This window comes from Leptonotus elevatus, chromosome 14 (assembly GCF_054856555.1).
Source record: "Leptonotus elevatus isolate MCC_2025b chromosome 14, RoL_Lele_1.0, whole genome shotgun sequence".
NCBI classification, from domain to species: domain Eukaryota; kingdom Metazoa; phylum Chordata; class Actinopteri; order Syngnathiformes; family Syngnathidae; genus Leptonotus; species Leptonotus elevatus.
Window position 1 is genome coordinate 7,776,220 of NC_141252.1, and position 27,509 is coordinate 7,803,728.

Consider the following 27,509-nt stretch of genomic DNA (forward strand, 5'->3'; position numbering starts at 1 on the left):
ATGAACAAAAGCGTTAGATCTAACCAAATCAGGGGTTGCCGTGACATAATTTCTCTCAGTTCCATGTTGTCATCTATCGTGTATATGATATTTATCATAGTCATCTGGTGTTGGAGGTCCTTGAATCAACTTTTAACATGGGGCCAGCATGAGCTTAATAAGCATATTATCTTCCCATAATAATTGATAAATGGCCCAGGTACAGTACACACATAAAAAAAATACACTACACTGTAACCCACAATCTTCATAATTATTAATAATTTTAATAAAATAATAATTTTATATAAATTCTCCCGAAAAGAAATCAATTGCACAGAACCAAAAGATACTGTATGTGATTGGTCTACAATGACTGCGCCACACTGACGCCAAGATGATAGTGATCTGTTAAGTGAGCGCTTGATTCAACCAATCTGGCGCTAATCCGGCCTGCATGTGGCCAGTGAAATTTAAATCAGATTTCCAAAAACTGTGCTAATCATAGACAACTCATGATTTAACAAGAAGGGACAATTACTTTTTCCACATAGGGCCAAATAGGATTGGATCCTTTTTTTGCCATTAATAAATGGGATCCTCATTTCAAAACAGTTTTTTTGTATTTACTTGGGTTGTTATTCATGAGATATTAAAATTGGCTTGGTGATCCGATAGTGTGAAAAGTGGAAGTGGCCAAATTATTTTTTTTACGGCATTGTGCAACCTTTCACCTGACCTCAAATTTAAACTTCCTCTTAGACATACAACCAGAGCCAGAGCAACAAACGCAGCCTGTTGAAGTCCATCGCGGGCAACAAAAGTGGCTTTCACATGTACCCCAACAGTCCCCGCATGCTACCTGACGATATAACCCCCACGCTGCATAAGATGCACATCAACTCTGGCCAGTTTGACCACCAGGAAAGCAGCAGACGGTCTTCAAGGGGTCGCCGGTCGCACGCCCAGAATCGGGCCTCACTCATTCACCCACAAAACCTCAGTGAGTGATCGATGATTTGAGAGTCTCATGAAAAAGCTTAAAGTTTGCACTTTTGTTTTGAGTGTGAGTTTTTTTTTTGTCAGCATGTCAGGCGGGCGCCTCTTCGGGAGGCTTCTTGAGCAGCACAGAGTATTCTCTGTGGGTGTCCACCATGAGGCTGGCTGAAAATGAAGCTCAGCCAACCTTGAGGAAATCATCATGCTTCGTGTCCCTACCACATGATGGACCAGCTCAGGTTTCTTTTTTTCTTCTTTCTTTTGCTGTTATTCTTGTTGAAAAGTATTAATTAACTGCTTTAGTTAGCTAGTATTAACAATAAAATAATTCATGCAATACATTGTTATACTGTATATAATATTAGAGTTGTAGTACAGTAGTGCTGAACTTCAATACACTCATAAGGGCATAATGATGTTTAGGGTGATGAAAATGATTTGATTAACAGTCATACAAATACAATAAAAAATAGTAACATTTACAAATTATACATTATCTATAATTTAAAAAAAAAATCTCACTCTCTGAAGGCAGCGCAGTGATACCTCAGATTTAGATTCAGAATATTTATTGTCATTGTCACAAGGAAACCTCAATACAGCAGAGTTGGTAAAGTGCAAAACCCCACAAAATAAATACCCATAAAATAACCAAGTGTAAACATTCGGCATAGTACAACAAAGTCTAAGCGCAACTTAAGGTCTTGTCATCAATAAAGTGCAGAGCAGAAATATTCAGATACCTGAGATGACATCGTGCCTCCGGATCATTTAATCACTTATTATGGTCGTCAAACGTTGAGTAAGAAGGATAAATGGAAAAAGGGAGTAGTGACATTCTGCAACAATGCAAACCGGTTTGTTATCGTTGTTGTTGGATGTTATTATTGTCCATAAAGGGGAGGCAGAGAGGGAAGAGGAGCAGAGTTCAGTAACCTCACAGCCACTTGTGATTCGCCCGATTTTGATTTTTTTTTCTGTGATACGAGCTGTTGCTCTTTCGATTTTTGTCTTAAATTGCAAGCAAAAATTTTGAGTTACAAGAGGCGAGCGTTAGATGGTGGCCGCGGTTAAGCAGCTAGTGAGCAATTCTTTAAAAAATACAAAACACACCAAGTGCTTCTTGCTTCAAGCTTATTATTTCCACTCCCAATTGAAGTTTACTGTAAAACTAACCATGAAATAAAGAGAATTACATGTGCATTTCACCAAACCACATTTTTGTCTGCTAGCATAATGTTAACACAATGCAAAACACTTCAGATGGGCTAACGAAACTAGCTTCAAAGTTGCAGTGTAATAACCTTATTAAGCAATGAATATTTGAACACAAAAAGTGCAGCAACACATGTAGAGAGACAACACGAGCATGATGTTTTTCCATTTGCGAAAACAACTAATATTACTGCAACTTAATGAGCATTTGTAGTTTTTATAAAAATGAACATTATTACAGCCCCCTGGTGGCCAATGTGCTCACTTGAAGGAGTTGCACAGTGAATTAAAGCATGAAATTGTTTATTTATTTATTTTTACTTTTTATTTAATTGATATTACTGTATGTTTTAAGAAAGTACAATACTGTAAAGTGCTGGTTTTCTTATTAGAAAATGTTTTGGGGTGTTTTATTGGTGACTGGGACAAATTAATGACATTTCCATTAATTTTAATGGGTAATGATGATTTGAGATACATATGTTTTGAGTTATACATGGTCACAGAACAAATACATCGGGGCACCCTTGAATTTTTTCATCCAGCACTTGTGACTTTTTGCAAAAGTGCCTAATGTTTTGTCTAGAGCTTATTAACTAAATACAACAATTTTCTATTACAAAGGAGGACGCCCCAAGGGACGGCGCGCCCGTCAGAGAGCTTTCTCTTTTTGAATGGAGGCACTGGCAACATCGGGCGCTTCCGACCCATGTCATTGACCACTCCCTACGCTGCCAGAATTTCATTAAGGTGATGCAGCTCATCGACAGTATGCGAGAGGAAAACGAGGTGAGGTGTTGTATAAAATAGTCCTCCAAAGAATGACACATTAAATATCTTGTCTGTTTATATAATAAATCGATTATGTGACAATGAAGCATCAAGAATCCAATTTGCCCCTTTTACAAAATAAGCTTGCACAAGCTGGGGTGCGAGGGTGGGGGTGCAGGAATATTTTTTCCATGAAACACTGACTTTTTTGAAACGGGTCAGCTGATTTTTATTCAGAACATACGACTTTAATTTGGGTTAAGTAAGGACAGTCATTCTTTTGACCTAGAAGGCAAATTCTTGACATCACAAACAAGTTCAGTGTTTTTTCTGCGTCATGATTCAACTGATAATAATGATTCATTTAGATTGTCCGTGTGTCTTCTTGTTTTTTTCCACTCAAGCAAACAACTGCTTCTCTTTTTCGACAATTTGCTTTCCCAGTATTTGAGTGTTATCCACAGGCATGTTGACAGTTCAAAAACAAAGCAGATGTGTTATCAGAGTTAATCAAAACTTGCCATAAGATTCATTGTTATCATCTTAAATGACATAATTCTCAACAGGCTTAAACGTGGTTTGTTTTACATGCTCCCAACAAGTATTAGCCTGGTCCTGACATTTCATATCGGACGGGTAATTTAGTCACATTGGTTGCTTTGTTACTCACAACCTGATGTTTGTCCAGTTGCACTCAAATTTCAGAAGATTGGGCCATCGATAAGACTGCTGCATCGATTCAAATCCCCAAAATTGGGTCAGAGATTATAGTAAAACCCACCTTTTGTTTTCCATCCCTGAGTCTTGGCTAAAGCAAGGTAGCCCACCTGTCAAAACAAAACAGGGACGAGTGTCTGGTGGACATCATCTTGAATTGCTCGGTTTTGGGGATATATTTTAGGAATAGTTTCCATGTAATTGTAAACAAGTTGGGTATATTTATATGTGCTACAAGGTTGCAGGCGTTTCTTTCAAATAGAAGTTTGTTTGGATTGTTTGTTTGTTGTTGTTCTGTCTGTGTAGAGCATGTTATGAACTGTTTACCACGGTCTTGTGCTTCTCTTGTACCTGTGCTTGTGTGATCTGGAAAATCTAGTTCTAACTTTGCTTCTTTCAGATGTGCAATCACTGTTAGACCGACCAAATGTTAGACATATAATTCCAACCCAGTTCTAAAGTGACTAACTCAGAATCTGAGTTTTGTTCATCTGGCGTGGAGTCAGTTACCACCGGGCGACCAAGCTTGGGTGTAGCCCGCTTGTCACTGAGTCAGGTGGGGTCGCCTGAACAGGAGCAGGAGCAGGAGCCATGAGCAGGATAAGACCGATAGGAAAAGGATCACATTTCGATCATTGGGTGGCAATTTAGCTGCATGAAATCATCAGATGACTTGTTTCGTATCAGATAGCTTTGGTGGCTGGCATTTCTTGGGCCACATCATTGTTTTTTAAGGCTTAATGACGACATTGTACTGTATTGTGACGGTTACTTCTAACAGGCAACTAAAAATGTCACATAGCTTAGAGTTCATTATACACAAATAGTCTCCACCTGAATTTAGCAGAATCTTTGGGATGTGCTTGAGATTCTTGCCTGGATGTGCAGCCAACAAATTCAAAGAAGCTTTCTGACGCTATTCTCCCCCCACCCCGCAAATAATAAGATAATGATTGATAAACCAAAAGTTTTTTTTTTTTAAAGATCTGTCTGTCACTATACTAGGCTAGCATCGATAAATGAACAGGTCAGATCCTTTTGTAGTGAATTAATACATTTCAAACCAGTTACTGTAGGTGAAATTGCATAATTTCCTGTGATGACCTGTCATGGCAAAATAGTTGGGAATCACTGGTTGGACAATGTTGTCTGTTCGCGGAACTATTTAAAACCAAAAGAAACAAAAGAAAAAGTATGTCAATGTCATATGAATAAAACGGGAATTTCCTGCATATATTTGTATAAAATGTTATAGTTTGTGTTAAACTTTTAATTATAAATATGAAATATTTACTTAAGCACTTAAGGGCTCACAATTGCACTTTTGTGTTCCATTCCGCACGTCTTATCCCCTGCGAGCAGAACTTTAGTTGTGGCTTACTTCCTTAGCTGGAATTTGCAGAGGCCTTCTGACCTATTGCTCTATAAACACCGTTGCGCGTACAAAATGCTCAACCTTTCTTATTTCCCTCCTTTTAAATCCCGTTGACACATTTTGCTCCCTCCCTTTCTGAAGGCCAGAGGTTGTTTTTCCACTCATTTGAAGACATTTTCTGTCTGGCCTGGCCAAGAAAAAGCGCACGCTATGTTTTCCGCAGCTCGCTGTCACGCTGCTCTTTGTGATCAGGAGACGCAGGCCATACAGACAGACGGGCCTTCTTGCCTGTGATTATGCAATACTCCGAACTGTTACATAAAGCCCGGAAGCTGGATCTGGGTCAGGCTGTAATGCCCTAGATGGGGATGAGGAGAGCAAACCGCAAAAACAGACTCCAAATTACTAAACTATTTTGAGAGAATGACTTTTTTTTTTTTTTTTTTTAATTAGCATGTAATTAATTGTATTGTATAAGGCCATAAAAATGGTCCTAAAATATTTTGTCATTATCATGAATCTAGCTAATTAAGTGAGTACCGCTTTAAATAAAAGAAAAAAATAAGAATGGAAAATAACTTCAACAACAAATCAAGAACAACCTTTTGAGGAAATTATTGCAATCAAATATTTGTAATTTTTAATGAAACTTCTGCACCTCTCCGAATGTATGTTGGGACAACTCTCTCCTTCGCTTCTTCTGGTCATGTTTATTGTGTTACACACCATGTCACCAAACAGCACAGTAACTACTCGTCACCCATCAAGTAAGCTGACTTACTGCCTACAAGTTTGAAGACATCTGTGACGCTAATTGGAGGACACGCCTTGGTTGAATATGTCCCTGTGGTCAAATTAGTTTCAATCTTTTCTCGGGGTACCATCATTTTTATCCAGGTCTGATTCATTAGTTTGTTTTATAAAATAATTCTGTGGAACCACAATTCAAAAAAATATCAAATTTTTGTTGAATTTCATTATTTAAAAAAACAATCAAAACTAAACAATTTACTATACTTTTATTTTATTACAGTTTAAATGCACCATTTTACACAAAGTAATTTTTTTCTGTAACTTTGTTGTTAAACATCATTCCCTATTCTCTAAAGTACATCACACTGAGATGTTTTATTATATCTGCTGACAATTCAGACAAGTCAAAACGATGAAGAGAATTGTTCAGCTGTGGCACTTTCTTCATTTTCATAAATCAACCACTCACTTTTACAACATACCCAACACAGACAAATTGCTTCCAGCGATGCGTTCACTGTAGATCCCAAGTTGTTGAAATGCGTCAAACAATGGTGCTATGCCAGCCGAGGAAAAGGTGTGGAAAGTCCGATGTGGTTGGTGCAATAAATGCCGCACATATTTTAAAGAGTCACAATCATCACAAACTGCATTTTAGTGTGACACATGATTAATGAGTTATAATTAAAGAGCTGCATAAAAATGCATAAACTACAATGTCACACAGCCTAAACATACCCATCTGACGCAATAAGCACGATTATTACTCTCAGCAATACATATTACAAAACGAAAAACAAACAAACAAACAAAATTGCAGCTCTGTGAGCTGGATCTGGTGGGTCACTGTCCCACCTTGGACCAGTACAAGCAGACTAACAGTGAAAGGTGACAAGATATGCTTTTCTAAATCAAGTAAGAATATGTAATTGTACGGCACGTAGACTTGAACAAATAATGTACTTGTAGGAAATAGATATTGAGTTAACTAAAAGTCTAAATTATTGATACTAAATTGTAGGGGTGGGAATTGCCTAGTAGCTGGCGATTCGATTCGATACCGATTAATCCCGATACAAATCTATAAATTGATTATTGCGATTTTTATTAAAAACTCAAATTTAAAAAATACTAATGAGTAAACATGTACACTAAGATTTGTATGAAAATGTATTTATTTATCTGAAAATTCATGCTTATAACTGAGCCACTGCATTTGACAAACAGGTTGCAGTCTGTTTCATGTTTGAACAGTACTGAAATAAAATATTAAGGCTTAATGTTCCATTAATAGAACATTCTTCCATGCTTAATGTGTGAATCCTAAGCCTAAGTAAGAGGTTTTGCTTAATATTCCCATAAAAAATTGATGTTTAAAAATCAATTCGGCCGCATATCGAATCGATTCGAGAATTGCGCGCTGTAATATCGCGATATATTGCCCAATTTTTTCTAACACCCCTACTAAATTGTAATGATAATGAAAACAGGGTTCTGCCTAAAAAAACTGTGGACTTTGAAGCCAAAGATTATTCAAAGTATGATCCTTAAAAAGTCTTAAATCGGATGTTCCAAAATGTAGTCCTTAATTATCCTTTAAAAAAAAGAAGTGACGCTTAATCCTTAAATCCACCATTCCAAAGGTCTTTCAAATCCATCCAATTGTGTCAAACAAGTTCATCCTTAAAGTATGAGAGACATTGTTGCAAAATGTCTTGAAGAAATATCATGATAACTTTGAGCTCATACAGCTCACTCACTTATAACATTTACTAAAACAGAGGTTTTAAATTGAATTAAAGGTGTTTTAAAGTCTTAAATGATGTTTAGTGTTAATCTGCAAATACCCATTTCATAACCAGCCAAATAAAGATGATCAAAACATTGATTGACAAGTGCCTATAATTGTTAGTTTAACATTTAATTAATTAAAATAAATGCCTCTAATTATCGTTTTAGTTGTGCAGTGGTGTAACATGGCACTTCTTCACACTGGGAGGCATTTTGGTTACGCTTGTGATCATTGAACATCTCGATCCATACAGGAAGTAAGGCACGGTTGACTTTCATAGGCTAATACTTGGTTTTAGAACTGGCAACAGTTTCATGTCCATTCTTGTCTCACCTGATACCGCTTCGATTTTTCGACAGCCATGTGGCACCTCCCCCCCACCTCACTTTTCCAAGCCCCCCTTTCGTTTTGCTCTGTCCTCACGACGGGCAGCTTCCTCACACGGTCTGCTCTTTCATTGGCGCCCTGCTGCCTCAGGGGAGGGTGCCACTCCCGACAAATTAATTCCAGGTCTTATATTTTGCAAGCATGACAGAATTTTGGCAATAACTGTGTGTGTGTGCTTTTGTCTTTGCTACATTGAGGGGCCCATGCATGCGTGATTTTCCAGGTTTAACTATCTTTGCGTGGACCGACTTGAAATTGTGGTGACATTTTGGTGGTCCCACAAGTTTAGTCCTCTTTTTGAGGGTCAAGGGTCAAGGGGTTCTAGAGTTTAGGTTTGAATTGGTTTATAGTTGAGGTTAGGGTAAGGAATGGGGGTAGGCAATCAATTTTAGGGGAAGGGGCTAGGAAAGGCATCATGTCAATGAGATGTCCCCACGATGATACAAAGACAAGTGTTTGTGTGTGTGTGTGTGTGTGTGCAGTCTTGTTTTTGTTACATAGTAGGGCCAACATTTCGGGATTTCACAGAGTTGTGGGGCCCACCCGTCCATGTGTGGCCATTTTGCTGGGCCCCACAAGTTTAGACCTCTTTTTGAGGGTCAAGGCTTGGTTTTAGAGTTTAGGTTTGAATTGGGTTATGGTTGAGGTTAGGGTAAGGAATAGGGGCAAAGGAACACTTGTGTAAAGGAACACTTTCTAATAATCATTTCAGCTCGATATTGTGTTGCTTCGTCTACTTCGTTGCTAGATATCTCAGACTCAGAACGCGTAAATACCGCTTGTACCAATAAAACAGGTGGATTGCAAGCGTGGCGAAAAAGTCCAGAGCTTGATTGTGTTCATGTGTGCTTCTCCGCAGGATGACTGTGCTTATGAGGAGGAGCTAGCGTCTTATCTCAATAAAGCTGGCGCCAAGAGCCATGAAAAAAAGATGAAGAAAACCACTCGCTCCAAATCTATCGAGCAACAAGTGGCTGGTTTGGAACTCAAAGGAAGGAACGAGGAAGCAAAGAATGCACAAGTATTAGTTGATGAACTGAAGCCTCATGTTGATGTACCTCATTTAAACAATGAGGAGCCCGGCCTTATCCATGAAGACGTCATACAATTAGATTCCCCTGACACTGAGGAGGTTCTGATAAATAGGGAAGATGATGTTGAACTTCAGGCCATGTTTTATCTCCCCAAATGGGATTCCTGCCCTCCCACTTCTGGCATCCCGGGAAAAGACGAGAAGCTGAAAGCCATCTTGGCCAACGTGGCTGAGCTCCTGTCCCGATCACCGCCACCTCACGCGGATTTAGACTCGTTAACGGTGGACTCAACGGGCCCTCCTCTTCCTGATCCTCCTCAGCCGTTCCACGTCAGCTTTACCTTGGATGTAGATGAAGATGATGCGATTCATTCTGATAATGACTGTCTCGAGAAAGTGTCAGATGTGCCTCTAGGAGGTGAGGAGGAACTGCAGTCTGTCAGTAGTGAAACCTGGGATGAGATCTTTGATGATGAAGGCGCAAATGCACCTAGAGAAGCTGAGAACCGCGAGCAGAGTGTTGGTGCAAGGAAGGAAACATTGGAGGGCTCGCCGTATGTTTGGGAAGCCCACCCGATGGACGACAGCATGGACCTGTTTGCAGACTACGGAGCCTTGCTGCAGATGACCATACCGGATGTCCGCACCCCTGAAGGCGCCGTCACGTCCCAGACTTCCCCCAGTGTGGAGGACGTCACTACCAGCACCATGCACGCGTTGGCTCACTTAGATCAGTGTGACGCGGGAATAAAACATACAGCAGCAGCAATGATGTCAGAACAAAACGAGAGTGGCTCAAAAAGTACAGAGTCTTTTGACAGTTTGGACTTTGCTGTCAATTTCGACCTGGGCTATTCCGTGGAGGATTCAGAGGAAGAGGAAGACGGCGTGTCATTGAACACCACCTTCCCGCGGCCTCCACCTTCCCGGCAGGAGGCCTCGCCACATGCATCCAGTTCATCCACACCTTACAGCTTTTACAGACCCAATGCACCTTCGCACCGGGACTTGTCCAAGTTATCCACACCTAATATGCTGTTGGGGCGGACGATCACTCGCGCTGCGTCCCCGTTGACGTCCACAGTGGGCCCTTTGCCGTCTCCGGCGGCGTCACCAGGTTGTGCCGGGCCTCGTGCTGTTTGCCTCTCTCTCAGTAGTCTGAAACGAAAACGACCAGAAGATGGCAGAAAGTCAGGAGTGGAAACACAGGAGGAGAGTGCCGTTGTCTCCAATTCTGACAATCATCAAGGTATGTTTACTATGGCTCGGCGGCTTGGAACGTATTCTTCTTTTCTGATATGGTGTAGTTGTGAGGGGCACTTATTGACTCAAGTGCAAGAGGAGTAGGCTGCTATCGGGTCTATTATCAGCTGCCCTCTTGGGTTTGCACATGCATCATTCATTTGCAGTGTGTACGCAGAGGGGCGAACATCTCCTGCTCCGGAGAGAGCCACAAAAAGTTGCCAGATTGCTTTTTAGTCACTTGAAATACAAATAGTCACTAGAAGGGTTGGAAAAGTCGTTATATATAGCCGCAATGTAGCTAATTTGGTAACACCGGCCACTCGCTTCGTCGCAGCACACTTGTTCCGCCGTCCTTGGTCGCCATGGTTATAATAAAAGCATGAGAGACAGAACTGCTCGTTAGAAATGCTTTTTTAACGTCCCATTTGGGAAAACCACATTTGGGGAAAAAATACAATATAAATGTGTCATTATTATAGCACAAGTCCATTATATTTTAATCTGAAAAAAAGAAACACGTTTGGGAATCCCTACTCTAGTGCTCTGCTTTGGAAAGCTAGAGAAAAATCCAAATCTCTCCCATTGGCATTCCACTGTAACTATGAAAAGTCTATACACCCCTGTTCAAATTCTAGATTTATTTATATATTAAAAAAACCAAAAACAAAGCTGTAACCAAACCAGCTTTCGAGAGGATTTATCCCCTTAGTTCTCCAGGTCACATTACTGATGGAAAAACTTTCAAATGATGCATCGAATTAATTTTATGTCACAAAAACATGTCAATATAGCTGGGGTGTGTAGACTTTTTATATCCGCTCGACGCGCTGCTGGATGAGGCGTTTGAGTTTCAATGCTTTTATTATGTTGCAGTACCATGTTTCTATTCTTAACATTTTCTTTTAGTGGACTGCACCACAGACAGCGATGATGATGTTGTTGTCCGTAAGAGAAGACACGGCAACAAGGTCAACCCTTTGTTGTCATCTCCGGAGGCAGTGGTGAGAACACACACACGCACGCTTACGCGCACACACGATCGATACTTCATACAATAAATGGTAAATGTTGTTGCTCATATACGGCTGTTCAGGCAGTCATGAGGAACATCTAGTTGTCATGGCAACCAGCATGTTGAAAGAATCAGGAGTTAGAATGTTTGATTACCCCCCAAATCACCCCCCCCCCCCCCCCCCCAGGTACCCGGCGCTCTTGATTGCCTTTCGCTGACGTACATGTCCTAAATGTGTTTTTGTCTCCCAGTCAAACATCCTCTCTGAAACTGACTCACCTCTCATGAGGAGGAAATGTGTGGCAGCACTAAACACGGTGAGACGGCCTTCTTATGATGATGTCAATGCATTGACACCTTCACACATCAGCTGACCCCTTTGTCACCCACGTCTCCAGTCTGAAGAAACACAAGCTGACGACGATGATGATTTCCACACCGAGCGTGGGCCTGCATGCAGAAAAGCGATACAGCCAGTCCATCAGATCAACACCAAGGTGTTACTCACATTTGCGTAATAAGAAGCAACCTGTCAAATGGCACATTTTCCTTCATAAATGCCATGTTTATAATTAACACCGACGTCACACATGGCATCCCCCCCCCGTTGTTTGTGTTTCTTTCCAAGAGTGACAAATGTCGAAAGGGGCGTCTGTTCCTGGACGAGGAAGCGGTGATGTCGGAGGACGAGGAGGGTGCTGCGGTTTCGTCCGACGAGGAGGACGGAGAAGATCAGAACCGCTCTCTCGATGGCTTCGTGGTGGACAATACACACCTGTCTCAGGGACTGAATGGTAGATTGCCATGGTTACTGACGAAAGCATTTCAGGCCTATACAGCTTCAGGAAATTAAAATAGAAGTTCAGGTTCCCCTCTTTCAACAAGAACCTATGTCGCCCACTCCTTAAATGAATGAGAGGTGTTCAAATACGATCAAAGTTGCCTTAAAAATCTTAAAGGAAAGATGTCGTGCAATTTAATACAGTTGCCAGGTGTCTTCATAAAAGTCCATTTTGCATAATATATCCCCTTTGTTACCATTCAAATTTAGTTTCCTTAAACTTGTAGATGTAAACCAATGCTGGATTCTCACTGGTCAAGCAGATTTTCCATTGTCGTGTACCATTTCACAATACAGAGTTCAAACTGAGAAAAATAAACTCGCACCAACACTGACTTCTTTGTTGTAGTTTTTCCTAAGTGGCCCTCCTTGGCTAACCCCGTTCTAATTCACTGATTAATTACTGTAAGAGGCTTGTCTCAATACTTTTGCACCCACTCTGACGTTCCCGACTCTTCTTTTCCGTCAGACTCTGAGATGCGCGGGATATACTTGAAATCTGTGAGAAGCCCGGCCGTCCCTGGAAGGTTTAAAATGTCCTACAAAAACCTCCACAACACGGATATCTTCTCCCAGGTAATACAGCATACACACTTGCATAATCTAATGACATCCAATAAAGAAGTGCTGTGTCAACAATTCTGCCTTTACAAAGATATTAATGCTCAGTTTGGTTTAACACATGTTGGGGAGGGTCGCATCGTTTACAACATATTTTTATTGCTGTCACGTCAACACAAGTCAAATTTGTATAAAGGGTTAAAGAGACAGAACACACGATTGGCCTCCACTTTTGTTTACCAGGTGCCTGATCAAGACGAAACCTACAAAGAGGATAGTTTTGTAGTGGGAAGCCAAGAGGAGGAGGACGAGGTTGAAGAGAGCTCAGAGGAAGCTGTAGAGCTGATGCCAGAGGACTCATACGTGGACGGGAGGAAACAATACGCCACGCGGCGGCGCGTTTTCTTGCACAAAGCCAAGACAAAAACCTCCACTTTGACGAGGGAGGCCGGATGTCGGGCGGAGCCGAGGAGCAAGCGTGGTCGTGTTCTCCGCTTGGTAGATTCAAGTGAGGAGGAAGAAGGGGGAGATGTTTTAGAACCCCCAAAGCCCGCCAAGCTTCTGCTGCAACAGAAATCGTCCTCTTCGCCTTCTTCGACCATCACGACCGAGCTGTCATTGCTCAGCAAGGGACTGGGGGAAGAACAGCAACAAGAGAGGTAACATCTGAAGAATTGGGGGCGTGGGGATGGGGGTAGGTTGGGGGTTTTATTGCTGACGAACATTCCCACCCGGTTGATAAGACATTTTTGGACATACAACCATTACACCGATAATCAAAACACTCAACTATTTGTATATAAAGTAACATGACAGACGTATGTTTTTTTTCTCTTTTTTTTTCTTTTTTTTTTGTCATCAATGTTGGACTACTTACTTGATGTATCAAATACTGTCAATCCCTCATCATTTAGGAATAACCCCTCCCATGCACAACTCTTGTAATGCTTTCTTCCTCCTGCAGGAGTCGCCAGAGGATAGACATTGAACATGCCCTTTCTGACCAGCTGGACTTCGAATCATCTGATTCCCTTGATGCATCCAAGAAACAGCCTCAGGTCAAAAAACAAACACTGAAACAAAACAACATCCAATTACCATATTTTTGGACTATAAATCACACTTTTTTTTTTAATAGTTCCATATTAAAATCAAAGCTTAGGATGGCAACCAGAATCTCTGTTCCCTAATCATGATGGCAGCAAATGAGTTCTGGTTGGATTCTAAAACTTCTGCTTTCAACTATGGGAAAGTTTTTCTTTTTAGTTTAAAATGGCTTATCTTAACTACAATCCCGCATCACATTGTGGCCAAAGGTAGAATCCTGGTTGGTTATTGCGCATTTTGGTGCTGTAAATGTATATGTAAATTTTGGCTGCTAGTCTGAGCGCTACTTACTGTTTTTGGTCCAAAATACAATGTAGTTCATAATATAGAAACTTTTTTTTCCTTTCTTTTTTTTTTTTTACTGCAAGGGAAATGTTTTAAGTAAAATAAGTTGAACACTGTTAATAGTAAAACAAACAGTTGTAAACTTGGCCATATTGTTCTTAGACTTTGTCATTAAACAGGTAACAAGTAAAAGAGAACAAAACACATCTAACCAGACATGCATCAACAGTAATTAAATAGCATATACAATGTAGTATGTCATATAATATACATCAACATGAGTGTATATTTGCACAGGTACAATTACAGGCTATGAACAGGCTTTGAGTATGACAGCTACAAACTATAACTACTCAAGACTCACAAATATATTAAAAATTATTTTTTTCACCCATTCTCAATTATTAGTTTAAGAAAAAAAATTTGTGTTCAGGCCAAAGAAATATCAGTACTGCGTTGGCGCTATCTTAGTACTGAAGTGAGTTAAGGAGCTTAATTTCGATAAAAGTGGTCCTTTGCTGCCATCATGTGGCATCTAAAGGCAAATATTTTATGGGTGACATCAGTTAGTCGTGGATTTTCGCTATTTGTGACACAACTTGTTCCACATTTAATGTTTTTTTTCTACCATTCAGGGGCCTCCATCCACTGTCCCAGGTCCCGTCGGAACAGGTCCGGTATGCATCCTGGTGGACAGTCGCTGCCTGGGCGGCGGCGTGGAACTTGTGACCAGCTTACGCCAGCATCACGGAGCCACCGTCCACGTGTGTTCGCTGGACGGCAGCTACTTCGTCGTCAGCGCCCGCATGGCCGTGGAGAGGCACGCCCAGTCGGATCTGGCGGCCCTGCAATACCGCAAGCGGCTGGCCGAGAGAGTGAGCAGTGCGCGGGAGCGCTTTGAGCGTGTTTGTTTAATTGTAGAGAAGGACAGAACCAAGTCAGGTCAGCTTCATCCAGCCGAGATGACCCTTCAAAGTCCAACAGGCGCATGTAAAACGTGTGACATTACGACAACGTTTGTGTGTCCCAGGTGAGGCGTCCCGTCCCTTCCAGCGCACGCGCAGCTACGACGGCACCCTGGCGGCGCTAGTCCGTAGCGGCGTGCGACTGCTGTGGAGCGACGGCCCCGAACAGAGCGCCGCCTTGCTGGTCGAGCTGGCACGACTGGAACGGCGCAAGGGGCAGGCCTTCGCTCCGCCCTCCTCGGAGCTGAGCACTCAGCAGGCCCTGCAGTTCTACTTGAGCCTGCCCACCATCAACTACGTCCACGCCCTCAACATGAGCCGCTACTTCGGATCCGTCGCCCAGCTCGTTAACAGGTAAACCCACATCAAAAATCCTGTAAAAAAATTATTTGCGATTATATATTGTATGTGCCTCCACTAGTCTAAGCGCGGTATTCTGATTAATATTGCTTTTGTGGAGTAAGAAGCAGAAAAATCTACCCGCTTTTATCCATCTCAGGGAGCTGCCATTTTGTCCCGTCGCGATTTTGGACATACTGCATATTTATAATGCTTGCAGTTTTATCCACAACTGCTCATCTTCAGTTTCATATGTTGAAACTCGGTCAGTATCATCTAGGTTGGTTGAAGTAAAATAAACAAACTAGAATTACAAAAACAAGTTTGATGCAATAGTGGTCTTAGACCAAATGTCTGTCAAATCTATTCATATTCCATAAAAAAAGATGATAAATACTTACATGAAAATGCAGATGCACTGGCAATCAAGCTACAGCTCTACTTACTTTCTGGGATGCTTTTGCAGGAGTTGAGTTCATGGGCACGTGTATCTTTTATTTGGGAGTTGGCAGTGGCACAGCATTGCAATGATGAATCAGAAGTGCAAAGTGCAACAAAGGTCAAAATTGGAATTAACCCCTGATTTGGATTTCTAATGTTCAATAATAATTAATAGTCATTGCTGCACTTACAAACAACAAAATGGAGTTAGCTCACTTTAGTTCTCTGTCTCAACTGTCCTGTGATTGGCTGTGCAGCTCAGTGGAAAGTCTGGAGCGTGGAGCCGGCATGAGTCGAGCGAGGGCCGAGGAGATCTACCGATTCCTGCGCTACAACCACGACTCGTTCCTCTTGGACAAAAGCAGAAAAGTCTCATGAGACAGTAACACACTCTCAGGATCTAATTACGTCTTTTTTGGGGGTCTTTATTTTGCTACAGTTGCTGCTTATTCATGAACTGATCAGTGTTTGCACCTGGAGCTTCATCAGGTTATAAGCTCAAAACATTTGCACAACATGACTTTGCTTAGTAGAGTAACATGCAGACTATTTATTTTATGGAACTTTTTTTTTTTTTTATGTTGGACGCATCTTGTCCTGGTTTTGGACTCATGTTGCACTAAAATGTGAATATTTGACAGAAAAAAAAAAAGAATGATCATGTTTATAGACATCACAATGTAAATTTCAATCAATGTTAAATCACTAATAAAAAAGTATTTTTTATGCAACTGTATAATTTATAAAGGTTTTCTGACATTCAGATCTATCTGGTGTGACATGTATCTATTGAATTAATTATGTCAATGTGTATTGCTATTTAATTGTAATTATTGTTGCGGTCCAATCCAACAAAATTATCCACAAACAAATTAAAAACTATTTCATTTTATTTCAAAAAATACAATTATGTAATAACTTGTTTTAAAATCAATACGTCATACTTAGATATTTTTCAAATGTACTATTTTTTTAAATGGCGATTAAATGCATATATAATTACACTATTTCAACTATATAACAATACAAATAAATATTGTAGGTTTATTTTAAGTTAAAGATATGAACTACCTAAAAAAAAAAAGCCATTCAACAAGTACATGATGTTTTTTATTGGCAATCAAACATGAATGACAACATTTCAGCACAATGACATTGTTAACTGAATTTGGGTTAAAAAACGAGCATAAATAATCTAGTGAGAAGAGTAGAAACAATTATTCATACTTTTGCAGTGATGTGCTAATTTAACACAGGCACACTGCTTTGATACATGCTTTGCAATCCTTTGGGTCCTACCATTATATAATATCTTCCCTTTTTTGGGACATTCCACACCATTGTTATACATTCTCTGCATCGCATGTTTAGTTTCTCATTTAAACTGCAGTGGGATGATAGTTTAGCATGTTCAAGCGGAACCTCCACTACCACAGGACTTTTTATACTATGCCAGCAATACCTACAAAACGCCACTTGGTGACAGTATCGCCCCAACATATTTTTGTTTTTAAAGAAGTTACTTGACTCAAACTGATTACCAAATCTTTTAGGAATTCAAGTGTTGGCTTTTGGAGGTTCAAACGGAGGGATTAGAAAAACAACAGGAAAATGACATGACTATAAGCTCAGAACACAAATGTAATATTTACATGTATGTACAGTAAGTGTGTAAGGTTTTTGTAACCGTCAGAGGTGCGATTCTCAAGTCTGAAACGTCAAGTTTTCAGTAACTCGCAGAAATCAGGCAAGTCATAAATCAAATCGTATTGTTTAATCCATTACATTACCTGGTTCAAATAGAAGTAAATTGAAAAAAAATCCTGGACATGTGCATTCAAAGGTTAAGAGAAGGTTAAGTTTCTATAGTATTTGAGGTTCATTTGGAAACTCAAAGTATGTTTATCACTACTTCACTGGAGTAAAACATAATTCATCAAATGTTTTTGTCTGGATGAACTCATCTTGATGAACACTGAAGCTTCCCAAAGTTGAACTTATTTTGGTTAGCTTGCTAACAGAAACACACATTTGGGCACCAATGAAGATGAAAAGGAAAGCCAAATTTGAGTCCGTCGTGAGACCTAAAAGCTGGAATCGGGAACTTTGGTTTCGCTTAAGTCGCCCACCTCTGGTAACTATTTAAAAATGAATAAAAGTGTAGTGTTGAGCGAGAAGAAGACAAGCTGATAGTTTGACGCCTCAAAATAAGTCGGATTGATGATTTTATAGCAAAAGCAGCCTTTTAACAAGTTACCGTGCATTACAGCAACTCCTGTATCCTCGTCTTTAAATGAGCATTAAAAAAAAAATGAAGTATACAAAAACAGACCATTTATGTACAAGTGCAGTTTCATCTGACTATATCATTCTTAAATACGACGCTTGTCTGATTTGTATCTACAATCACTTTTCTGCTCGGCGCGGCTGTGCTCAGATGCTGCTGGCCTGAGCCTGCGGCTGCAACGACTGCATGGGCGCCGCCTGCGGCTCGGGACCCGTCAGGACGCACTCGTCATCCTTGCGCATGTACAGTAGGAAGAGAGTCACAGTGGCGAAGGTGGTGGCGTTGACCGGAAAGGCCCGCAGCAGTGTGGAGGTGAGGCCGCGCGTGAACACTCTCCAGCCCTCCTTGCGCACACTCTGCCGCACGCAGTCGGCGATGCCGCCGTAGCGCTGCACGCCGCCCACGCCGTCCGCCTGCAGTCGGGACTTGACGACGTCCACGGGGTAGGTGGAGAGCCAGGAGGCGATGCCGGACATGCCGCCGGCGAACAGCAGCTTAGGGATCAGGTAGGGGTCCTCCGGCTCGCAGCTGAGGTGGCGCGTCAGCACGTCGTACGCCAGGAAGTAGACGCCGAAGCCCGGGGTCTCGCGGATGAGCGTCGTCACCATGCCGCGGTTGATGCCCCGGATGCCTTCCTTGTTGTAGATCCTCAACAGGCAGTCCAGAGAGTTCTTGTACATCTTCCTCTTGGACTTCTTCTCCCCGGTGCCTTGCATCTGCATGCGAGTTTTGGCCAGCTCCATGGGGCAGCAGATAACGCACTGGATGGCACCCGCCGAGGCGCCCGCCAGGAACTGGTTGAGCGGCGTGTCGTGGCCCAGCTTGCGCATGGCGTTGCCTTGCACGCCGAACACGATGGCGTTGATGAAGGTGAGGCCCATCATCGGAGAGCCCAGGCCTTTGTACAGACCCAACGTCTGCGGAATAATGGCAACAGGTTGACATTCAAGGCGGTCTCAGTCAGGTAAGAACATCTCTGCGCAACTCTCGTGACCAAATTTCATTCAAATAACTCTTGCTCGAATACAGTTAAACTTTTTACAATCAGTACAACCAATTCTTAGCTCTTTGTTTTGTTTAAACACCATCTCGAGATGTTAAATGCTTAAGAAGTGCAGTCCATGTGTTTCCATACATCAAAAGGAAACGTTGACATGTAATACAGATACATTTCTTGCTTGTGTTTGTTTAAATAAAATAAAAAATTACATGTTTTGCAATATTGAGTGGAGAAAAAAAAAATCACAATTAGATTTTTAGGAATAAAATGTCTGTCTTGTTAATGATGAACACTTTTTGAGATGGTGTGAACCATTGTAGTAGACCAATTGTGCATATTTCTATTATAGCTCTCTAAAATTTAGTTTCAAACAGGAATGAGGACTTACAAAGCCAATTCTGTTTCATTACAAATAATAGACCATTTTATGTTCAGGAATGCAATAAAATGATCTGACAGTCAAGAAATAATGCGCGTTCCTATTTTTCCACTAAGTTAAAGTGATGCATCTCCACTGCTTTGCATGTTGGGGAGGAGCCAAGTTGAGCTTGCATTGTTAGTGGAGGTCACGGACAGTTTTCACCACATGTGCATGTGTACTACTTTTTTCAACCTCAAATCATCTGTTAGCCAAGCAAGCATGATCTGGTCCCTATCCCCCTTAAATAGCGAGCGATTACTATACTAACCATTACACCAACAAAACATAATTGCAATTATTACCTATGATGTTCAATAAATTCTGGTCTAATGAATTTATTTGCTCTAAACCTTCATAGTGGATGTACAGTTTGTCCCTCCTTAGTGGTGACCAACAGTCAAATGTGTACGAGCTGAGGCGACTCCATGTGGAGCCTTGAACATAGCATGACGTCCAAAACTTAATTTAGCCTTCCGAGGAATGAAGTGGTGTCGGGAGAAGAGACACTTCCGCCCCTTTTTAACCTCAACGCCCCCTCACGTTGGATGTCTCCTCTAGCTGACGTGGCTTGCGACATTGTAACTGGACTCCTTAATTAGCAACGCGTGTGGACTGAGAGGGAAAAAGTCGAGGGCTGGAATACATTTTTGGGGAATCAAGCCTACCGATTCCTGGCGCACGATGGACTGGAAGCAGTGATATGTGCCACGGTAGAGAGGCTTGTCCGCATTTTGAACCTGAAGCCGCACCTGAGGACCATGAGACTTGTGTTAGCGTCGTCATCATGATGTCACAACATCACAATGTAAAACAGTGCTAAAGGGAAAACAAGCAGGCAAACAGAGTAAAAAAAAAAAAATGCATACGTGCAAAATGAGGATTTTTTTGTGTGTTTTTTTTTTCTTTTTACGAATTGTGTGTAGTTGAAGACAGGACAAAGAGCAGGGGTGTCCAAACTACGGCCCGGGAGGTATTTGTGGCCTGGCGTCCATGTTTTAACGCCCCGCAGCAAATACTAAAAATATAATTTATTGCGTTGCGGCTATCTAATATTTTTTTAGAGTATTCTGTCCAATTATTTTTGCATTGAACACAAAAACATGCATGTGAGGTGCAGGTATTATTTTAGTCAACTTGGGGGTCACCTTCCTCTACTGGGGAGTGAAATGGGTGACAGTGAAAGAGTAGGCTGGCTGTTAATTGGCTAACTCGTTAGCCAATTTATGTGTTGAGTGACTCTGCATGATTCGTGGCCACCAGCAGCTCGTATATGAATGTTTACATTACGTGTTTGTTTTCTTACTGTGGGTGCAATAAAGCAATTGAAATTGCATCGGCAGCTGATTTTAGAGAGATTTTTGAACTATGCCAGACTGCAAGACAAACTTTTTATAAAAAAAAAAAAAAAAGGAACAATACCTCTTTGAATTACACTACTGGTGAATAAAGATAATTAATTTCCTTCCATTTTTTTTGTGCGCGACCCTCGGAGGGAAAAGTTTGGACACCCCTGACACAGAGGGAGAGAAAGAAAGACCTGGACTTTACTTACTAGGTCCCAATTCCGTCGAGAGGTTGTTTATTTCTCTCTCTCATCTACAACACAGTGACACTGTTGCTGTTAAAGACAGCCCCCGCCCTCCTCCTCCTCCTCCTCCTCCTCCTCCTCCAGCACTCCCCCAAGCATACATATTCATAGCAAAGTACACAAGTAGAGCCAAACCCCAAGCACGCAGATGCTGCCGTGTCATCCAGCCACATCAAACATGAATGCAAATTTGTGTTTCTCCGGACTTGTAGCTGCACTGCCTTTCCCTGAATGCACTCAAAACGGAGCCACGAAAACACAAATAAGTGAGCTAAACTTTAACTGTGACTTTTTTTGGGGGCAAACTTATTTTCCGTTATTCACCTCACGCAGTCACTAGTTGTTGCGGAAACAGTGTCAATTTCATAAGGACAACGCCGGTTTGGAAGTCCAAGTGGGATAAATCCAACTTCCCATTTTTGGGGAATGCAATATAAGTAACAATGGCACAGTCAGGGGAGGAGCTTCATTTAGTCAAATCATTGCATTGTCTAATAGAAACTAGTGTTTTGCTGCCAAAGTCTTCATCAATTGGCAAATTAAAAATATTTTTTGATACTCGCAAATTTTTGCTATTTGTAGCAGGACTTTTAATCTCATGTTCCACCACAGCATTTAATTAACAATAATTTCTCTCCAGAGCTGCATAACTGGGCTCAATTCTTGTCACATGGACTACTATGTTTACATTATTTTACTCATTTAAAAAAATGTTCCACTCGTGTTGTCCGTTTCTTAGGGGGAATTAAAAATTACTAGTAACTTTTTTGAAAGAATAGTGGATAGAGTGGTCCAAACAGTCGCTAAATATTACAACCAAATCGCTAAACAGGAAGCACTAACCTTGACCTTTGCAAACTAGCGCCTCTCTGTTCGCAGCAATGTAGTTAAGCCCGCCGCACACCGAGCGACGCGGCTGAACGCGAGCTGGACAATAGCAAACAACTTGGTCAGTGATTCAACCCAGTGACCCTCGCACATACCAACTCGCGGCAACAGAAAAAATGTAAGCTCATATGGGGTAACGCTGTATTTATTTTTTATTTATTTTTTAACCACAAACAACATGGTGCGATTTTCAAGAAAGAAGCACATTGCCCTGGTTGCTGTAGCTATATAATAATATTAGAAAGAGAGAAAAAAATAAGTGAGAAATAAAGCAGAGTGTGTGGCTATTTGAGACGCTGTTGGCTATGGCCGCCTTATTCATTGACTGCTCTCCTGCATTTGGGTGACATGAATGGATGACTCAAATGGCGTGACATTTTTGATTGGTTGCGCTGCCTGAAGTTGTTTCAGAATTCAAATTCCACGAGAGGGCGAGTCTCGTCTTCTGGTTTTGCGGCGATTCAAAACATGAATGGCAGTTGCACAAAGTGGCGACGTCGCAAATTCTAGCGCGTCAAATGCACAGAAGCTTTCACACAGACGAAAAAGGGGCAGAACCAGGCTGTTTTTGGAGTACATAAAGGGGCTTTAAATCTAATCTGAAGGGATGCACGTCAGCAGGGATGTGCTTTGCACAACAGTCGCCACTAAATTGCCCTGACTACTAATAAATTAATCAAATGGGTTAATCGCCCAGCCCTGTTTAATGTAACTTAATTTCCTTCAACTAATGTGCTGGCTTCTTCCTTGCTACAATCACAGTGGCAGTAGACGAAGAAGGACAATCTACTCAAGCCAATATTACATATTTATGAAAATCTACATTTCAATTATTTTACTAAACAAACCTTATCATTGTGTTAAGATGTTCAAGTTATTGTATCGTGTAAGCGCATTGGTGTGGACTAGCCCTAAAGCGTAACGTGGCCTTACGCTCACCTTCACTGTGTCGAACGGATGGCCAACCAAGACACCAGCAGCACCTGGAAACACAATAAAAAAAATAAAGACTATTCAATATAATTCATTTTTATTATCTATCTATGGTTATTTGTCACACAAGCGTACCCGTCGATATTTCAAATTTGCTACAATTTAAGAAGACATTTAGAATAAAACATCCCAGAATCGTACTGCAATACATATCAAATCCTCTTTTATTGGAGAGATGCACGCTACGAATTACATATTTTTTATAAATTATTTTTTTCAAGTTTCTCAACCTGTTATGGACACCAAAAAAACCAAAACATGCGTAAATAATAAAGAACCCGATTTTCATCCTCTGTTGCTATCTAGTTCGTCTTTCAAGTTTGGGCAGATTTTGAAACTGGAAAATCCAAGCAACCCGACACCAAAGGTGGCAAAAGTAACTTCAGACTTCCCTCTCCCCAGCCACTTTGTCCCGCTTTTGTGTGGGGGTTCCGAGGTGTTCCCATGCCAACCGGGAGTCTATAGCCTCTCCAGCATGTCCTGGATCATTCCCGGGTCCTCCTCCAAGTGGGACATGCCCAGAACACCTCACCGGTGAGGCGTCCGGGTGGCATCCTAACCAGATGCCTGAGCCACCTCATCTGGTTCCCCTCCATCATCATTTGAGGAGGATTGGGATTGACCACTATAGTAAATAGCTTAAATCAGTGTAACTGATGCCCCCTTAAAAGTCCTGTAATTGCCTTGTGATGCCACAACATGGTAGCAACAAACTACTTTCGCGTAAATTAAACTCTTCACTCATTCAACAGTTCTTTGGCACAAAGATGCCAACATACGGCTTGTTTGGCCTGAGCACAAAAACAGCGAATGAGTGGTTTTTTTTGTGTGTGTATGTGTTTTGTTTTTAAACAAAAAGACGATACCACCCCTCGTCAGAAAAATAAATACTTAAGTAGCGTTTTCAGGTGTTTGTTTCTTACTTAGGTGCATTAACAAAGTAACTGTACTTCCGACCAACTCTTGGCACTCAGTCAGTAATTCAATATTTACACAATACAATAAATAAGGATGTTATAAATCTGAGCCACTCCCATTCAGTCTTGGAATGTAACCTGATGAGTCTGACATACGTAGCTTTTTACGAATTAATCCTACTCTTATCTTGCGTTTATATTTTCACGATTATTATCATGGTTTAATAGCGTCTCTACGTGTGAGAAGAACATTTGGTTGCGGGTGTACAGAAAAGCTAGCAAGATTAGCATACTGTTCAACGGGCTCGCGTGGCAAGCTAGCGGCTATGGCACGCTCTGGCTAGCCGCCCGGCTGCCAGCGCCGCTTTCGTTTCTCTCACCTCCCACGCAACCCGCGGCGAAGTCCAGTGCCATTCCCTCGAAGGTCCAACTTGTTCAATCTGTCACTCTGTCGACGTTGAAGCGACTGCGTGGCTTTTATTTTTACTGCGAACCGTGTTTCCGGCTGAATTTGAGCGATTGACAGACGAGTAGCCTCCCCCCGCCTCCGGCTAAGCTTGCTCTGTCCCCGTCGCGATGATGCTGGATCGAGGCTAGGAAAAAAAAAACAGTCTTTCGGGGCTAATAGCGTGGACTAAAGGTTTTATTTTGCCCTTCGCAAAACCTTTTCTATTTCTGTATCTCAAGGGGAGGGGCAGGCGGACGCCGGGACTGGAAACGCAGACGCGTGTTTGCCCTTTTTAAGGTGGTCCAATCGTGTGTCCGGGAGCAAGACAACTCCCCTGGCCCGCATCGGCCGCCCCTCGCTCGCATTGGCTGCCGGACGCGAGTAGCGTCCGCCCGGCTTCGAATCACAGGCGCCGGCCTAGAATCAACATTGTTATCACGGCGGACGTCATCGGGACACGATGAGCGTCGAAATGTTAGGCACGGGTTCAAATATGGGTACACACTCGGTGCTCACGTTGGTTGCAAGTGGTGACATCTGCACACACGCGCGCGGGCACACACACACACACACACACACAGTGTGCATATATATATATATATATATATATATAAGCAATAATGCAGTCTAATCAGCATATTGATAAGAGGTGGATGGCTAATCTAGGCAAAGGAAAAGTGCTCACTAACACAGTTTTAGATAGATATGCGAACAATATATACTAGATCGTTGAGTTCAGCTAATAAAAATAAAAGGACCGTATTTATAATTCTGTTTGATATATATAGGCTAGTAGTAATGGGGAAATAAATTAGCATTCATGAGGCACTTGCCATATTGTTTTACTCCTCTAGACTAGATGGTGCTCTTGGTTTAAAGATAAAGGCTAGTGCAATGGGAAATGAACTTTCTACTGCATCTTTAAGCCCAAAAATATTACAAGTGCTTCATGAAGCTTCACTTTCCCATCATTATAGGCTAATGTTGCAACACTTGAAACCGGTCTCATTTTGAAAGTCTTGACTCGGTCTGCTCGTCTCCCAAAAGCCTTGGTCTTGTCTTGGTCTTGTCTTGGTCTTCAACTAGTCGAATTTGGGATTTTCCGTTAACACCAGTCAGGAGTCGGGACCAGCCTAGCACTTGGTCAGACAACATTAATTTTGGACCATTGCTCTTTACAAATCTGTTCCAGTTCTCCAAGATTGAATGTCTCGTCTGAATATCTCTAGATTATGCCCCAGTTTTTCAACCAATGTGAGGTTACTTTTTATACTTATATAAAGCTGTAAAAAGTTGGGGGGTGGGTATATCTCTAAAAGCGATGTTTCTAAGGCCACGGTTAGACAAGTAAATAGTTAACTGTGTTAACTTCAGCAACTTCAACAGCATGCCTTTTTGCGATTTCAATTAATGTGCAAAAAACAAGACTGTACCAATGGGTACTTTTTAGATCCCAAGGACAACATGAGTACTTTATGGCTGTGTTGGTGTGGTTATTTAATCTGTAGCCGCTTCTATTTTTTCATTAAATGTTTTTGAGTTGGGTACCTCATTTCTCTTATCAGTATTGTTATCGGGAGGATTATCGATTTCTTTCATTAAATGTTTTTAAAAGCATTTTATTTTTATTTATTTTGTTTTGTTTTAAGGAAGGCAACTGGGCTTGTTTTATATCAGCCTGTTTTCATAGATGAGCTACATCTGACTGAAATAATATCTTTTCATCTTTTATTATCACAGATGGGGTAATCAGTTGTGATGCAGCTCAATTCCCTGGATTTGCAAGGGATGAGTGTACCTTATGAAATATCCGGTGAGTGGATTCCATTAACGTGCGATGAGTTTCATCACGAGTTACTGATTCATCTGGAGTTAGATCTAAAAACAGGAACACAAAACTGCATGTCTGATGTTTCCAACAAACTAATCCGTGTCAAAATCGGTACAGACTTCAACAAGTTATGATTTCTTTATTGAAACCAAATAACGGGAAGTGCGCCACGCTTCTTCTACGCAATGTGCCATTGAGCGCAGCACTGCCAAATGCTGCCATGCAGCGGCACGGTACTTTCTGATTTGATTAATTAATTAAGGACGAAATCATTTACATTTTTAGATTGAAAAAGACAATCAATGTAAAGCACGGACCAGATAACTAAAATGGAAACCAATTTCATGTAATCATTATAATTTGTATGTATTTATTTACACTTCACATGCAGTGGTGGGGACAGGGAGGCTCTGCCTCTTCTGCCTCCCTTGACCACACACCCCTGGTGTATTCCTCCTTTTTTTCCTGCTGGGTCAGTCTTTACTGTTTTCTTATGTGCAAATTGTTCACCTGGGTGTATTTAAAGGTCACCAGGTTTGAGCATAGTTTACTTGCTCCACAGCCTGAACTTTGAATCATGCTAGCAGTACCTCACCCTGTTGTGCTGCAGAGCAAGAAATGGGATTTTAACGGAACTGTAAAATTCCACACAGTAATAACAGCCATTTTATCAAAATTCTCAGGAAATAAAGTCTAATTTATGAGAAAAAGTTAACCTAGCAGTCATAGTACAATATATATATGTATATTTTAAAAATCACAATTAAGTTGTGTTTTAAGAAGAAAAAAAAGCAGGAAGGAATTTGCAACTTTACAAAGAACTAAGTCAGAATTTTACGAGTTAAAAACAAGAATAAAATCACAATTTTACAAGAATCAAGTCATATCGCAAGAACAAGTCTAAATTTTATGACAATAGTTTTATGAGAATCTGAAGAAGAAAATGTTAATTTTACAAGAGATTGTTGCATACTTATGATTATTTTATGATAGGGCAAAAAAAGTTCATTGTATTCAGGCAAAGTAATAAACCCTAATTGGTAAAAATTTTAATTTATGACAAGAAGAAAAAGAAAATGAAGTATGTAATTTTGTGTGGTCAGAAAAATGTCCTAATTTTAGGAGAATAAAATCATAACTTTACAAAAAATTGTCATGAGCAAAAAAGCTATAACTTTATAAAAACAATCATAAAAAAAGAAGAAGATAATTTATCCTTACAAGATGTGTCGTTCAAAAAATAAAACGGCTTAAGTCATAATATAAAATTGACATGCACTTACAAGTTATCATCATTCGCAATCATTAGGAGTAGAGCA

The 27,509-nt window shown here is 41.0% G+C and overlaps 2 protein-coding genes across 2 annotated transcripts in view; one reads left to right on the forward strand and one right to left on the reverse strand.

Annotated features, from left to right (window-relative positions):
- fancm (FA complementation group M) overlaps window positions 1–16,448 on the forward strand; it is a 36,729-nt gene extending 20,281 nt beyond the window's left edge. Inside the window, exons 11-24 of the mRNA XM_086095612.1 lie at window positions 742–982; window positions 1,066–1,217; window positions 2,818–2,982; window positions 8,848–10,270; window positions 11,173–11,267; window positions 11,530–11,595; window positions 11,677–11,775; window positions 11,907–12,072; window positions 12,589–12,695; window positions 12,924–13,339; window positions 13,645–13,738; window positions 14,708–15,014; window positions 15,103–15,391; window positions 16,075–16,448. Coding sequence (XP_085951738.1) covers window positions 742–982; window positions 1,066–1,217; window positions 2,818–2,982; window positions 8,848–10,270; window positions 11,173–11,267; window positions 11,530–11,595; window positions 11,677–11,775; window positions 11,907–12,072; window positions 12,589–12,695; window positions 12,924–13,339; window positions 13,645–13,738; window positions 14,708–15,014; window positions 15,103–15,391; window positions 16,075–16,195 — 3,741 coding nt within the window. The 3' untranslated portion in view covers window positions 16,196–16,448. The remainder of the gene's footprint in view (window positions 1–741; window positions 983–1,065; window positions 1,218–2,817; window positions 2,983–8,847; window positions 10,271–11,172; window positions 11,268–11,529; window positions 11,596–11,676; window positions 11,776–11,906; window positions 12,073–12,588; window positions 12,696–12,923; window positions 13,340–13,644; window positions 13,739–14,707; window positions 15,015–15,102; window positions 15,392–16,074) is intronic.
- A 466-nt stretch (window positions 16,449–16,914) lies between these two features.
- On the reverse strand, window positions 16,915–24,672 carry slc25a29l (solute carrier family 25 member 29-like). Its single transcript, XM_086094718.1, has 4 exons — window positions 24,292–24,672; window positions 22,941–22,984; window positions 20,191–20,274; window positions 16,915–19,021 (listed from the first exon to the last, which is right to left on the reverse strand). The coding sequence occupies exons 1-4, from the start codon at window positions 24,323–24,325 to the stop codon at window positions 18,251–18,253; spliced, it is 933 nt and encodes a 310-aa protein (XP_085950844.1). The 5' UTR covers window positions 24,326–24,672; the 3' UTR covers window positions 16,915–18,250.
- Window positions 24,673–27,509: the final 2,837 nt, after the last annotated feature.

Bases quoted from the DNA above. Each gene is read 5' to 3' on its own strand.
- slc25a29l (XM_086094718.1), bottom strand. From the start codon at position 24,325: ATGGCACTGGACTTCGCCGCGGGTTGCGTGGGAG. The intron at 20,275-22,940 runs GTGAGCGTAAGG...CATGGTCCTCAG, and splicing joins ATCCGTTCGACACAGTGAAG to GTGCGGCTTCAGGTTCAAAA. The intron at 19,022-20,190 runs GTAGGCTTGATT...ATTATTCCGCAG, and splicing joins CCATCGTGCGCCAGGAATCG to ACGTTGGGTCTGTACAAAGG.